Source organism: Lipophrys pholis (genome assembly GCF_963383615.2).
Source record: "Lipophrys pholis genome assembly, chromosome: 4".
Classification (NCBI taxonomy): Eukaryota; Metazoa; Chordata; class Actinopteri; order Blenniiformes; family Blenniidae; genus Lipophrys; species Lipophrys pholis.
In genome coordinates, this window is record NC_137637.1 from 17,743,086 (window position 1) to 17,759,716 (window position 16,631).

The 16,631-nt window shown below is 44.9% G+C and overlaps 1 protein-coding gene across 1 annotated transcript in view; it reads right to left on the reverse strand.

The window, feature by feature from the left end:
- plxna1b (plexin A1b) overlaps window positions 1-16,631 on the reverse strand; it is a 197,248-nt gene that overhangs the window by 149,572 nt on the left and 31,045 nt on the right. The window contains exon 2 of the mRNA XM_080461568.1: window positions 9,310-10,744. Within this exon, the coding sequence (XP_080317694.1) occupies window positions 9,310-10,491 (1,182 nt within the window). The 5' untranslated portion in view covers window positions 10,492-10,744. The remainder of the gene's footprint in view (window positions 1-9,309; window positions 10,745-16,631) is intronic.

Consider the following 16,631-nt stretch of genomic DNA (forward strand, 5'->3'; position numbering starts at 1 on the left):
GCAGCAACGTATACGTTATGGAGAGCGGTACAGGGAGTGAGGAGGCGACAAAAGAGATTTCGACAATGTAACAGCTGACAGGTGGATGAAAAAAAAAAAAAAAAAAAAAGAGAGAAGAGCTTGTGATCTAAAGGACCAATCAGCTGAAATCCAATGAACGATCATCAAGTTATCCTTGCAACATTTCTGTTATATATTTTTATTTTATTTAGCCTTTACTTAGTCAGGAGAACCACATTGAGATGGTGTCTGAGCTGTTGATAGTATAGTATATTGTAGGATGTAATGTATTTAATGTATTGAAAGTGATGAAGATATAATGTTGTAAATTAAGAAAACCACAATGATGTGAAGGGGTAGGATTGAATAAGTACGTCTTCTTCCTCCTCCTTTTCGGGCATGTGAAAAAGACGGGCACATATGGTGTTGACCTTTTTATATTGTTTATGTAATTAGATGTTCGGCTTTGGGTTTTATTTGTGGTTTTCTGTGTGTCGCTTCGGGTTTTTCTACATGTTCGAAATAAAAACTTCAAATCAAATAACTCAATTTTACAAGTGTGTCCTGGAGAGCTTGGGGGAGGGGGGGGGGGGGGGGGGTCTTTCTCAGGGTGCATGTTTTTTGTTTTTTGAACACTGGGAGAAACCAGAGTACCCGGAGGAAACCTCCACAGGGGAGAACATGCAAACTCCACACAGAAAGGCCCGGTATTTGAACCCACCACCTTCTTGCTGTGAGGCGAGAGCGCTAACCACTGTTCCACCGTGCACATGTATAGATAACTGAGATTTGATTATCAACATCCATGGATTGGCACAGGAATGCAAACTATACAGGAATGCTGATCAGATTAGATTAGATTGTACTGTATTGACCAGGGGTGGACGTTCCTGCTCCAACACACCAGAGCGAAGACTCATGGTGAAGCTCTGCAGAAACCCTATTGATGAGCTAGTCATCATGCGCATTAGAGCAGGGACACCCTGAAAGCCTTCAGGACTGTGGACACAATGAAAACATCCGGGTCGGGGGGCCTTTCTGTGTGCAGTTTGCGTTTACATTCGGGTGGTCCGGGTTCCTCCCTGAGTCAACAAACGCACGTCTAAGGTTGACCGGTGACTCTAAACCTTCCCGTCGATGTGAACGCGAGTCTTTCCCAGCTCTTGGTTTACCACTAAGAAGTGAAAAGTGAAATAGACCAACGCCCTTCTGATTGTGCAGCTACTGCCTGAGAGAAATTGTTAAAAGACGTCAAAGTTTCAGGTTCCTGACAGCAAACGTCCGGCGTCAGTGACTGGATGCAAAAGGTAAAAGCTCCAGAACAGCTGCAGCCATTCAGAACCAAAACAAATGAATAAATAAACAAGTAAACAAACACCCTGAGGCGATCAGTATGCACAGTACGGGCCACACACACACACACCCTCCCCCAACTTTCCTGATTACTCCTGATAATGATGTATGCAACACACCACCCACACACAGTACCGATCAATACATAATTACACTGACAATTAGTATCATTAGAGTGGTGCGAGAGATGGGGATTTGTTGAGCTAAACACTCAGAGAGCGAGAGAGAGAGAGAGAGAGAGAGAGAGAGAGAGGTCAGGGGAAGAAAAAAAAAAGGAGAATTAAGCAGCATGCACAGAGTCTGCATGGGGTCTCCTCCAAAGGTTTTCCATTGTTCTTTAATAATGGGATTAGAGAGAGGCACTTGTGCGTCGCAGCCGGCAGCCGGCGATGGAACTCAGAACCCGATCCAGGTTAGAACTGAACAGATTCCCATTTTTTTTTTTAAATCAAGTTTTAAATGAAACGGCCAAATATTAGCTCAAACATGACTCATTAAGAACAGACGACTTTTAAGACACGCCTCCCGGCTCCACTCATTGAGGCCGTCAATTACCGCCGTTCATCAACTCCGGCTCCATTAATCAGGGCTAATTGCTTCAACACATTTGCCGACACATCGTTTCAGATTAGGTCCGCAGAAATGGGGGCCGTGTTTTACAAAGAGCACCGGTGAGTCGCATTCATTAGAACATACTCATAATGATGGATTTAATAAGGTTGGGAGCAGGTCTCCGAGTCAATTTGTAAAACAATAGCAAACATCAGCGCAGTTTACTTAATGTGGCCTCTTGAGATGAAAAATATGTCTCATCATTTGAAAGAAACGGCTTTGATAATCCCCCCTTTTTTTGATAGGAAATCTTCACAGTTTAGTTTGAGCTGCATGTTGAATCACTGTGTGGCCCTCAAATGTAATATATTCATTGTAAAGACAAAATAAATTAAATAAAGTACCTGTTAAAACATCTGCATCCTTTTCAGTGTCGCCATAGTCAGCTTCAAGAGTGCAGCTCACCAGGACCCCCACTCTTTAAAAACTAAGGAATCCCTCTCGTGTGACTTTACAGTTGATGTAAACAGTTCAGAAACGGCAGCGAGTGATTGTGCAAACAAGCTATGGGGAAAAAAAACAAAACAAAAAAAAAACGGACTTTGTCGAAATGGATTTCAAGCTTTGCTTGGAGTTTCACCTTTTGACACTGGCGGTCAGACATCTGGCCAGTGGAGCCTCGCAAAAAAACAACTGAAAGGAAGAGATTCATTTGAGCGATGATTGATGGATTAGCTCGTGTCTAAGTTCAAACCTCCTCATCCATCAGATGACTGAGAAAGCAATATGACAATTTCAATAGTCCATTGTGTCCAAACCACCTCCTTTTAAAAGCCAGCGGTACGTCCATGGATTTCTATTATCACTTTAAAGGCAGTAGCAGATGTTTTTTTCCCCCGTATGACGTTAGAGCGGAGTGAAGTCCTACAATGTTTGTATTAGGAGTACATGACATCCTGAGCAGGTTCACAGTATTGAAGAATGTTAAACTCAAGCACTGGTCCAAGTCATTAATGCTTGTTATTGTCCATGTTACAGGCAAAGATACGTTCTATAGATTAGGTTTGACCAATGTGTCCTTTATCACCATTTACCATTAGAAACTTTTGTGAAATGGAGTTCAAGCTCAAGACTGCAGGAAGCAAAAGAGTTTATGAACCAATAATAAAACGAATACTAAAACGTCGCCACAATAATCCCACAGGCTTTGTGTTGCATTCATCTCGGCAAACGCATCACCGCTGTTCGGGAGGTCACGTCGCAGAGTAAACCTCGCCGCAGCTGCCCGGTGTACGGCCGTCCCTCCTTCGGTCAGACGTTTGTTCTGGTGGCGCTTACGGCACCGCCTCAGGTCTGTCACATGACCTCTCCCTGCACCCGCATCGTGGTGCTGAACAGATCCTGAACACGCCTTCCGTAAAGTAAATCTGAGCGCAGTTTTCTACCGCTGCTTCGACGTTAGATTCCACAACTTCTCCAAGACGTCCTAAAAATAAGGAGTACTTAAATAGCTTTAAAGAGTGTCGCTCCGAAGCGCCGAGTTCCGCTGACTGTGGGGAGAAACAGCTGGGCGCCGCCATTTAATAAGATCAATTTCAGCAAGGAGGAACATTCATTTTGCAAAGTGACCTCTGAGGAAAGAGATTCCCCCACTTTCTCTACCTTGTGTACACCTCTCGGAATTTGGGAATGTTTCACACACACACACACTCACAGGCGCACACACGCACACACACACGCACACACACAGCTGACATGACAGAGCGGAGCTGCTGAGGACGGCGGTGCGGTGGCCAGGTGACGGACACTGATATTATTTGTGCTGTGGCCAGCGTTGAATCATGCGCTCCTCTCCCCCCCCTCGCCCCCCGACTCCTCTTTCTTCTTTCTGTCATCCCCCCGCTTTTTCTCAAGCTGTTCTTGGCAGTGGTGCTGAAAAGATTTCTGGAGCCATCACTCTTCCTCTCGCTTGCCTCTCCTCACCGTCGCTGAATCACCGCCTCTCCTTTGAGTACACACCAGCTGTAACACTTGCTCACTCCGTGGCTGTTTCTGTAATTTATATTTTTTTTTTTGGGGGGGGTAATTCTCTTTTCTCCTACTTGCCCTTGTCCGTTTCCTCCTTTCCTTATTCCCACCTACCAAGTCATGTCTCTTTAATCTACCTGGATCCCATAAGAAAGGAGATCAGATTGAAAACGGGCCCAAATACGACATTTGATTATTTGTGATCGATTTAACCTAATAGAACTGAAAACACTGAAAACAATGCATCCAAACCAAACGGATGGCTCGACAGTCAATTTGTTAAGGCCGTTTTAAGTAAGAAATGGTGCAAGAGAATGTGGATTATAAATGTCTTGCTGTACATTAAAGTCCACAGCGAACCTGTGCAAAGCAGCTCCAGCATTCACTCTACAAGTTTAACTGCAGAGAACAAGAGTTTGATGGCGCAATCTTCTTTTAGAAATATCCACACTTCTCTACATTCCGCACTTATCTCATTTCTTTTAATGTGCGTGTTTTTCTTCCCATAAATTGATCTCCTTTTCCCTTCCAGCCATTCCCTTGGCCTGCACAGTTATTTCTGTCCGTGCCGTCTTTCTCATTTCTTCCCCACCACGCCTCAAATTCCCGTACTCTCCCCCTGAAAGTTGCTTTGGCATCTAACTCTTTCTCTGGTTCAGACTCCCTCTTGTACTTTCATTTTTATATCCACCCACACCCTGCACCTCTCCTCTCTCTCTTCCTCATTTATTCCCTGTGCTCACCTCTTTCCTATACCACTCTGCTGCCCATCTCATTCCACTCCTCCCTTTTTTTTTTTTTTTTTTTTTTTCCATCGTCGCTTTCTCGACTAACTTCGCCACTCTCCTATCACTCTCTCTCCTTTTCAGCCTCCTTCAGTGGAAATGGTGTGTATTGATCCACTCTCAAACTGGGGAGAAGGTCAGGGGTTCACTAATAAAGCTCAGGGACAAGACAGAAGCGCGCGCACACACACACACACACACACACACACACACACACACACACACACACACACACACACACACACACACACACACACACACACACACACACACACACACACACACACACACACACACACACACACACACACACACACACACACACACACACACACACACACACACACAAAGCATTTAGCACTTTGGTACTGTTACCTGGCTGTGTGTGTGTGTGTACACTTTTATTACAGCTCCGCGTCTGAATGTGTCCAAACATTTGTGTTTACAGTAAACAGCCAGCGTCTCTCTCTCTGTCTGCGATGATATGAATCTAATGATGGCCAGAGGCGCGACGTTAAGGTCCAGCTCAGACCTGAACTTCGCGCCGGGTAACTGACGGAGCGCGCCTGGTCATCCATCACGGCTGTGTGGCCAACAGCTGTCCAGGCCTACTCAGCACTCTAACCACCCACTCTCCCTCCCCTACCCTGCCCTCTCCACCGCTCCGCAACAGGGTCAATCTCAACGTATTTCCCCCACACTCCACCCCCCCACCCCCCACCCTTTGGAGTATTTCCCACAGTGCCAGCACTGCATTTTGAATTCCTGAAGTAACTGAGAAAAGTCAAGAGGGGCTCAGTGCTGAGGCCAGTATTTTAAAGGTTCGAGTGTTGTGAAGTAAAGTATTGTCAGTTTATACTGCCAGGATCACTTGGAGAAATGGAGAAGGAATCATTCCTGTCCAGGTTTGGACTGATCCAACTTATTTATAGTCCAACTGACTAAAAAAACCAAAACAAAACAAAAAAACAACGAAGACGGGAAGCTTTGAGGAGGCCAGTTTTAGCCTAGTAGCACATATATTAATGTCTATTAGAACTATACAAATAAAAAATGTGATGATTATGGTCTCTGGTTAAAAAAACAAAACATGAAAAATATTGGTCTAAATATTCTAATAATTTGATGTTCTGTATTGGTGACTGTCATGTTAAGTCACAATTGAAAAGAACACATAAGGCTCAAACTTTTCCAATTGATGTGAAAACACATCAGAGTTATATGAAAGTTTCCCTCTTTGTGATGCATCTGTACGGCGATCGCATAAAAAAAAAAAAAAAAAAAACAACTATTTATTTAGTCAGTGTTTAGTCAAACAAAAATAATTCCACTACACTATAAACTAAACAGTTCACCTTAAAAAGCATTGGAAACATGCAATATTTCGAGGTTATTATTCATGCTCAGCTACATTTCTGTTTACTTGTGTTGCACAGCACTGACTCCCACGCCGAAAAATGATGTAAGATTTTTAAATCCCCCGGGACTCTGGCTGAGGTTGAGGGTCAGTAGTGGGCAGCTGACATTGGGTCAGAGCTTAGGGGCAATGTGGCAGACACCATTAACCTGGGACTGACCTCTCAGGCCTGGCTGCTGTCACCGGGTCAGCCTATCAGCTTATGTGCAAGGCTTTTACATCACCGCTGATGACAGCTTAAATGGGATGACAGTTTCTGAGGTGATGTTTAAGTGATGAAGAATTATTACGGGACGTAATCCTTATCCCCCCACCCCCACCCCAAAAAAAAACACTGTAGTCACCATGGCAACAAGGCCTGGTAGAGCAGGAATGGAAAGGAGGGACAGAGTAAAATGTGAACAAACAGAAATTAACAGTGGTGGAATTGAATCACGGGAATGAAGGGAAACATGAAGGCTCGAGCATTAAAAACAGGCTGAAGAATCTTTTTTCTGAGAGACTCTTTGTGAAGCAAAATCATCCTAAAATTAAAAGTAAAATGATATAATATTTGTGGAACTCGCCCAGGACTCACTTGTACTCACTGCATACACTCTTGATGAAGCTATTACAGTCTAGTTTGTTAGTGTTATTTGCATTTTGGAAAATACCCCAAAATAAATATTATCTCATGATGGCATATGAACCATGCCAAGAGCTCACAAAATCTTTCACAGACAATCCGGGAAATGTATCTGCTATTGCACACAATTACACTTTTATAACAGCTACAGAAATTATAAAAAAAAACTCATGGTCTAAACCAGGGGAGTCAAACATGAGGCTTGTGGGCCAAAGGCTGCCTGCAAGAGGCTCCAATCTGGTCCAGGAAATGACCAAACAAATTATAAAAAAAAAATAAAAATACAAAGAAGCCATCGAATTCAATGTATTTTGCACCAGAAAATGTCATCAAAATTGTTTTACGTTGAAATTGCAGCAATTTCCAGTACTAATTATGTTGATATTTGAAAAATTTACTTTTTTTAAACTTCTACTCAGTGTCACAACAAATAAAAACTTCAAAATTCAAGGTTATTATGCCACTATTTCACCACTGGAGATGAAATGGAGTTGTATGTGGCCCCTGAATTAAAATGAGTTTGACACCCCTGATCTCAACCATAAGACACGCAGATCTTTTGCATTTTCAAATAAAGAATGAGCTGAGACCGGCTCCAGTGCCTCGTGACCCTGAACAGGATAACCAACATATAGAGATACATATAGAGAATTAAGTATGACGATTTGAAGTTAATTTACAAGCGTTTGAGAAATCCCCACTGATTCAATGATACTTCCCTACTGTCTCCCTCATGAAAAGACAGAGAAGTTAACTCTCATCACAATGACAATTTTAATGAAAGAGCCTCATACAGGTGACAGTCATATAGTTAATTAATATCCCGTCTGCCCTCTGGGCTGTTCAGCATTCGCATTTTTATCAGCCAGCAATACACAAAATTTGCCAGGAGCTGCAGTTTCACCTGGAGTCCTATTGCCTACTTCTGAGTCTTATCAAAAGCAAACAACACACCACATTTGAGGTTGGGTCTCATCTATCTGGAGTTATCGTGGCAGCGTTACTGAGTAATACAACGCGCATTTCCATCCCTGCCCAGTGCAACAAAGTTATCTCCCTCGCACAATCACTTACATAAAAAAGGTATTTCACTGGGCAGCAAAGCAAGACAGCAGGCGCCACATAAAAGGTAGACTCACTCTCTTATCAGCTTTCTGAACCAATACTTTCTGCAGCGCCCGTACAAAGGTCTAATTGATATAAATGAGAACGCCAGAATTTTGGCCTCAGAGCTATTGTCAAGCGTGATGAGTTCTCCGAGTGAAAACAGCCACTGAACAAGAGAGACTACATCTACAGAAAGTGGCAGGAGGGCGAGAGAAAGGGAGGTCTCGTCTGGGTCATTCACATCACTTACACCAGCACAAAACGCACACCTGTGCACTCAAGCTAATGAAGGCCTGCAAAAGGAACGTGTGCTGTTCTTACCAACATTCCTACTCCATTAGATGCAGCACAGGGCAGCGAGTCCGTGTGTGTGTGTGTGTGTGTGTGTGTGCATCACAGACACCTGCCGTTAAAATGGTGTTCACTGACATTTGCACAAAAAGCTTTAAAACGGGTCCATTAATTAGGCTATTTGAAAGGGTCGAGCAGGATGGAGTGGATGGGTGGGTGCTTCTTCAAGAACACGCAGAACTGGAGATGTGTTTGTCGAGACAGGTGGTCAAACTGAGAATGGGGGACACTTTAAACTTTGATAAGGATCCGGGCAAATGCAGTTTGAAGGAAGTGTGCAAGGCAGTTCAAAGGACAGACACAGCAGAATGACCTATTAAAATCCGGGCCAAAATGTAGCATCCGATGGACAAAACTGGACTGTGTGCCGCCTCGAGGTCTCCAGCGTGAGTGCATCTCTGTGTGTCCATGTAAGCCCTGTCTTCTGTAATGCATGCAGGGCCATGCGCTGTGGATCAGATAGTAAAAACCAAGTCCAACTCATGCTATCCCTCAGGATCTCACACTGCACCGCACCCACCCATACTGTGTGTATGTGTGTGCAGGGGGGGGGGGGGGGGGTCTCCTCCTGAGTGACATTTCACAAATCCAGGGGACTGGGCTAATGATGTCCCTTGTCTGACTAAATCAAAAGGACCAACGGGGCTGTGGCGGGGGCAAAACTGAGAATAAAAAGTGAAAGGGAGAGAGCAGGGGAAAGAAATAAACCTATATATACTTCACTGTATTAATCACTGCAGGCCTGCAGCTGTATTTTTTACTCAATGAATAGAACATGGGGACACACTAGTACCACTGTAGCTAAAAGGACACAGCCTGTACAAACGGAGAAAACTCACATCAGGATTTTGATTTGAATATTTAAATGATAATTGCATATCCGTACAATCAATCTTAGGAGAAAATCCATCTACATATATAAAATGCATTTACAAACACAGTGGCACTTTTTACATTCACGTTTTTTCTTTAAGGGCACTTGTGCTTTAACTGTCAAAAATTATTATAACAATTCATCTAAACACTGGGGGAGATCAATGTCCTGAAGATAAATTCTATAAATCTGAGGGAGTAGAAAGGTTTGAGCTTACCGAGTTGATGCAGGCGAGCTCCTTATTAAGCAGCCAGGGTAAGGAGAGTTTCCCATCTCCTCTGTAACAGGACTGAATCCTCTCTTTGATCTTCTCCTTTATCCTCCTCAGGGTGAACAGACACAATGCAGACTCTTTGGGTGGTTTGGCCCGATTCTTCTGACCCTGAGAGAAGACCGTGAACAGGATGTCTTCATTTTCCGAGATCCCCAGAGAGTTGGCCAACTCCCGGCCTGGGCGGGCCAAAAAGGCATCCTGCACCAGACGGTATTCCACACCGTCTTTGGTGCAGCCGATGGGGAACTCGACATAGGAGTAAAACTTTGGATCGTCCACACACAGACGGACAATTTTGGAGGTGAAGAACTGCTCTCCGCTGGCGTCAGGCGACGTCAGCTGGGTATCTAGCTGCATGGTCAGATAATAGACAAACTGTTCACTGCTGAAGCTGTAAACATAATAAATGTCGAAAGCGGGAAACTTGGACAGGGTATCCGAAGGGATCTTCAGCTGAGAGGAGACAAACTCATCCTGATAGACAAAGCTGAACATGTCAGCGTTCTCCTCGTTCTCCATCAGTTTTCGGCTCGATAAGGTGGGGAAGTACTCAGACTTGCCATCAATAGGTGTTCCGATGAATAACTTACTGGTAGGACTTTGGGGAGAGCTTATAATGACTCCTGACATGGTGCCGGACTCTGCCACACTGGAGAGGTAGTGCTCCTTGCGGTGGTGTGGTTCGCCAAGCTTAAAGAGGTCATCCAGGCGCAGGAACTGGCAGATGCCCTGCGAGGTGCTGCCACAGGCAATGAGGCGGTTCTGTGCGTAGTCTATGAGGAGCAGCTTGTTCACATTGGGGGTCTGGGCCAAGTCATGCGGGCAGGACTGCACGCTCGGCGGAGGGTAGCACTTCTCATTGTCTACCACTGGGCCAGTCATGTGGCTGCGCAGTTTGGTCAAGTTGCTGGAAAGCTTGAAAATCCAGTTGACAGCTCCTACATAAACTTCACCAGTCTTGTTGTGAATGGCCAGATGTGTGAGCCAACACTCGGGAGGAGCGAATCGTTTGAAGGGTGGGGGTTGGCCTCCAGAGAAGGATGAGCTCATGATGAGTAAAAGCCCCAGGAGAAGAAACGAGTTCCCTTGACCAGGGGAAGCCGCTGACCGAGCTAAGGGACACATATCTAGGCTGTCCAGAGGCGAGACTTAGGGGGATGGGGAAGGAAAAAAAAGAGGAGGAGGAGGAGCTCTGGTACCAAGTCCCAAGTCAGGATTTTCCTTCTTTTCAGCTCAACTTCGGAGGAATAAGGGTGCACAGCGTGAGAGGAGGATCAGGGAAGGAGAAACAAAACTCCTATTGATCCACAGTCCTTGTCTCAGCTTTGTGAGCAGTCATCAGGATCACCATCATCCAGAGAGGCACAAGGTGGGAGCCCTAGAAGGAAAAGAGAGAGAAAAAAAAACATATTTAATGCCAAAGAAACAGTTCTTATTGATTATGCATCAAGGAGGTAGAAGGACCTATAAAACTCGCAAATAGCACAGCCAAAATTAGAAAAATATTCTACTTGACATTTTGCCCGGGTGATAAATAAATGATACCGAAATAAAATATGGAAGGCAAATGTGTGTCGGCATTTAATTATGAGTGAAAATGCAGGGGTAGGCCTGAGCTGGTTATTAAAGGCTCTGTACACATAATACCAGTCTGGGATTGAGTTATAGATACAACTGGACTCGTTAATATTTCATAACTTTCCCCATCGCCACGGTGGCTTTGAAGGAGGTGAGATCTTGAAAGAAACGCCAGTGGGCACTATTACATCGACAGCAAACAGATTTGCTTGACGGCTTCCTTGTGGTCGGTCGAACAATATCAGCCCACCATCCAGTTCCTCGTCATTATACGTGTCAAGAGTGTCGAGAATAGACTAGAAAGCAGAAAAACAGCAACAAGTTGGGTTTTTTTTCTTTCTGCAGTTATTAAATGTTGCACGGTTTTGATGTGTGATAAACCTTCAAACCTATACTTGATGTATTTTCTCCTGATTTATTCATCTTGTTACCAGCACCTGCGGTGACAGGCCAATACCAACTAGGCTGTGTTTTTCTTTCTTCCCCCCCCACCCAATACTATTTCCACTGTCCACGCTTCTTTCCGCACTACTGCCATTGTCCTCTCTCGACAGCTAATTCTGAAAGATGAAGAGCAGGAGCTCGACAAGCACATCTACGCAGGTCGGCTTTCATTTATGAGCTCAAATATATTTCACGAGGCACACGGTATACCTCGCAGCGGACAATACACAACAGAAGGGGTACGTTAAAGGGCAGCAGTGAGATCATTTAATGGGGACAGCAATATTACAAGTAAAGGGCAATAAAGAACGGAAGAGAAGGAGTCCAATACGGAGTCTGCGCTCCTCTCAGTGTCCTACAACAATACCATGACGACGATGAGCAAGGCGCACGCTGTTACTTGACAGGCCAATCATGTTCCTGCAATAGCAGGACATTGGTTTCTCCTGTAAACGCTGATTATGCAAAACAGGATGCAACTCACCCAGGGACCCCTCACTTCGCTTTCACCTTGACTATCAAAGCGTCTGCGCAAAGGCTGTTTTACGACCGTATAGAATCGGAGAAGATGAGGCACTACAGTGAGATGAGGAGGGTCAAAAGGGAGAGTAAAGTAAGGCATGGGGGAGGCAAAAACGTGAAACAGATGAAAATACGAAGAAAAAAACCAGGACATAGCGAGGTGATGTAAAGAGGAGGTGTAGGCTTTTTTTTTTTTTCTCATTTCTGTTATGCATTATCTCAATTCCCATCTCCTTTTCTCCTTCTGTGAGCCACTCTGGAACAAAGCTATCTGTCTATCACTTTGTAAGCATTCAGGTCAGGGAGCGCAGTCTGTTTGTTTCAGTGGGAGTTTGTTTCAATTCGATTATTTTTGTTTTTTTTCCCCCGCTCTGTACAGCTATAGTTGGAAACGTAGGCACATAAGAGAGGGAGGAAGAAATGTTCTTTTGCAAGAACTAAAAGAATCAAACACCTCAGTAAGACATTGGACTGGTCATCACATTCGGTCTCCGCTGCAAATAGTAGGCAATGGAAACCGAGTGAGCAGGAGAGATGAGAGGTAGTAGGAGGGTTCACATATTGGCAAAGCATAGTTTAATGGCTTTAAAGTACCCAAATTCAGAAAGAGGTGGTGCGTTTCAATTTCCTACAAGGAAATAAGACAAATGTAGTGGAATGAGGAAAAACCAAACCAGAAGAAAGAGAAGAGCAAAAAGGTGAAAGGTAAGAGCGCGGCAGCTCCATTAGCAGAAAGTTGAGTGAGAAGAGAAAATGCTTCTTCTCCATTTTATTCAGGGCTCTACCTTCACTTGAAACAAACACCCTGTGGATCGAGACACCTCAGGAAGGAAAGCGCTGGCAGAAGGGCCTGAGCCGCAGTTATCAGATATACCCCGACTCTCTACTCTGGCAGATTAAAACGGCTCGGCGTGGATCACAGCCTCTCCGACATAAGCAGCCGCAATAAAGTGACGAGCCAGCCTATAAAAAAACTAATTTCTTGCTCAACGGTACAGTCGCGCCGCGCAACGAGAGCAGATGTCAATTTAAAGTGTGGCAGCGCATAGGGAGGCCGGCTGCCTCATTTTCCTTTGTCATTTCCAAGTGAGGCAAAGACACAATGAGGCAGAGTGAGCAAGTGTGCAAACGAGAGAGCCTGATAAAGAACGAGAGAGGACCTGAAGGGAAGGGAAAAAAAAAAATCATCCCTGCAGTAATTCCTCTTCATTTAGGCCAGCCACAGCTTGATGTAAGAGAGTGTGAATCGCACAACAAATTGCATCTGGGGGTCTGTGGCTGCTTGTTATCTATCTGAGCAAAAAGACAATGACATCAAGAAACCTGCTTTTACAAATAAAGGTTAATGAAAAGACAACGTGGAGGCATCTGACTCCATATTATAAAACTTCACAGCTAAAACCCGCGGAAACGGGATCGTGCTGATAATGTCTTCGCTCCCTCACCTTCGATAAGCCATTTTTTTAACCTCCTGTCACAGCCGACACGCCCAGCTGGTAGGGATACAGGGTTTTTTTTTCCCACTCAGCATCAAGCGGCGCACATTTATTCCCACCCCCCCCCCCATCTCAAATTTCTCAATTTTCCTTCTCAGCTCTTCAATTTCAATTTCCTATACAGCTAAAGTGAAATGGTGGGAAGAGAACTGGTAAGAGGCTGTGAAGCCATATCTGGCACCATCAAGGAAAAACACGTCAATCATTTGGGGCTGGAGCGTGTCTGTGGCTTTGGGAATGGCCAGCCACCGTATCGGGAGGGGAGTGAGGGAGGGTGCCAGGCCTGTTATCACATCAGGGAAAAGCATTAAGAGACAGCGGGCTGTACAGGGCCCAGTTGATTGGATTTGATATCGGCACATCCTATCAATTGACGGTACTGTAGTACTTCCTTATGGGCGTCAGGAATTGGGATGAAGGGTTAAATTGAGGCAATGGGGGGGGGGAGCCAAGCAAGAAGAAGTCCTTCCAGTTTTTACCTTCCCTTTTGCTCCTTTTAGTTCAAGGCAGATGGGTGCTTGTGTGTCTCTATACACATTGTGAGGATATTCCAGAGGGCCGTTGAAGTGGTGAGCCGGATAACTCCCCCTCTCACCCACCTCTCCAAAGCAGCTCAACCTGTCCGTTCAGATAATGGTCGCCGCTCAGAGCGTAAAGCTGTGCTGATTTATTGCCAGTGGCATATCAATTACCAGCGGTCCACACTGGAGGGGTGAAAGAGGAGGAGAAGGTAGCGAGAGAGAGGAAGATGATGAGAGAGGAAGAAGTGCGGCGTTCAGATGAATTTGTTGCCCTCTGCGCGGCGTCACAACGTGTGGGTCACAGCGGGGATTACGGGACGAGGAAAAGGGGAGTACCGAGTATTTAAGCGAGCAGCAGTTTGACAAAATATTGGAAAAGCTCTGAAGATGAATGCAAATTCATTTCCTGCAAAGTCAATTACTGAAGCCCAACCGTAACATTATCATGGAGGCGAGTGAACGCGGTGAAAGACACACTGGGCACCTTGCAAGCCACACCTCAACTGCCTACTGTAATACTGTGTAGATTCTTTATTGCAGTATATCATGTGAATACATGGGAATTATGCAATGGATATATTTCTCACAGTTAGCAATGCACTTTCAAATGTTACTGACGAATCATTAAAACCGGAGTGAAAAATCATGAGGATAACCATCATCCAACACCTGCTAAAGATATCGTAGAGGGCAGCACTCTAAATCTGTGCTCACATTTCTACTGCTCCGAGAGTGGCGTGAGAAACCTGATCGACGATGGTCACCCCGGATTCCAGAAAAAGATCAAAGAAGTTGCACTCACACTTTGATTTCACAGCAACATTTTTACATGCAGTCATGTGAACCAATTTGTTCCCGACCGTATGTTGCTATAGATGTACAAAGTGTGTCGTTTCAATTTGTACAAGCACATTCCAAAGGTATGGGGTATATAGTGACTACTAAGGGAAATGCATAGATATTTCACCCACAGTGGTCTGTGTTAGTGTGATAAGTGTAGTCAATTTGTAATGCCATCTCCTTTTCTATTAAGATATATTTCAATAGTACATCTACATAAACACACACACACACACACATATATAGAAAGACTCACTTAAGTCAACTTCCCCTCTTTCTCCACCACATCTAGCATTCAAAAGTAGACTTTATGTGGGGAAAACCACAAAGAATCATCCAATATGTCAAAACACAAACGTGCGAATGCTAAATGGGTCTCTATCTTAATCTGCCCTCCACCTCTTCACTCAGCAGCTAACACACTCCAGAGACTGGATACGAGCCCAGGGGAGGAAAGGGAGAAGAATGAGGGGGCGAACAGGAAGCGTGTGGAAGGGGAGTAGTCGGGGTTGGGGGGGTTGGATGGGTAGAGAAGCGATAGAATTGGGGGGGTGGGGGGTGGGGGGTCCTAGCTATGAAGCCTTAATCCTCTCCCAGGGTCTGCCTAATCTCGCCGTTGCTATCTGCATATGGGAAGAATGGATTACCATCCCCCGACACACTGACGGGTGAGATTGACGGGAGGGGAAAAGGGTGGCAATCCCTGGACAGACAGCACATTCGGTGACAGACGGACACACAAAAGACAGTCAACAAAAAGTTCTTAAACTGCCAAGGGAGTAGGATCCTTCTGACATAACTCTGGAAAAAATATACAGCATACTCTCAGTACATACAGCCACCAAAATACGTACGCCGCCTAACACACGCATCTGCTGCAGGTAGGCAAGGTGCATGCTGGTCATTCGCTGCCTGGTTATCCAAGCAGTGTGACATATGTCCTAATCAGAAGCCGTCTCAGGGGATGAGAGGTACAGGACGGGGGGTCAGACCACCAATCTAAATCACTCTGAAGCTTAAAGAGTCTTCTAAACGCAGTACAAACTCAAAGCCCGCTGCAACAAATCAATCACTTCTTTACTGAGGATTACTGAATTATCATCCCGAAAAAAAAAAAAAAAACCTCCATCTGCTGCTGTACATGGAAATTTGTTTTCAGTGACTCCTTATTCTGCTGGATGGCAGAGGATAAGTATTAATAATAGCAAATATGATAAGCAACTGTTGTGTGCCTGTAAGGCCAATGCAGCCAAAAACAATCACTGTAAGCTCTCACAGACAGTTTTGTGCCATTATTAAATGACAAAAAAAAGGCATTTAGTGATGAGAGACATCAGAAGCACAGTTTCAATGACAACCATCTTCCTGGTGTTTTCCAGTCAAACAGCACGCCAAGAAAAAGTTCAGAGGAGGTCCCACTCATATCCAAGAGGTGGGGACAATAAAGCGGCATTGTGTATTATGGTATCTTGTATCATTCCCTTCCTGCCTTGGCTGGAAGAACAAGCTGACTGGCAAGCCTTGAGGCGCATAAAAAGCCCTTACGAGTTCTGTTTTAGTGCCAACGTAAATCAGTTTCAGGAGGACAAGCGGCCCGTGCCCTTTCCCTCTCTCTCTTTGTGTGGCAGGTGGTCTGCCAAAACAAATGCCTTGTTGCAGAGTACAAAAGTAGTGCGAGTTGGAGGTATGGGGCACTTGCACAAATTGAGCCTGTTGTCGTTAAAACACCTTGCTGAGCTCACGCTCGAGCCATCAGCCCAGCCGGACTGATTAAAGCTGATCTGGACTTGACTGGTGGCGACCCTGGATGTGAAGGAGTTGTGAAAAAGCTCCAGAGTTGAAACAACAGACTGAAAGAGCATCC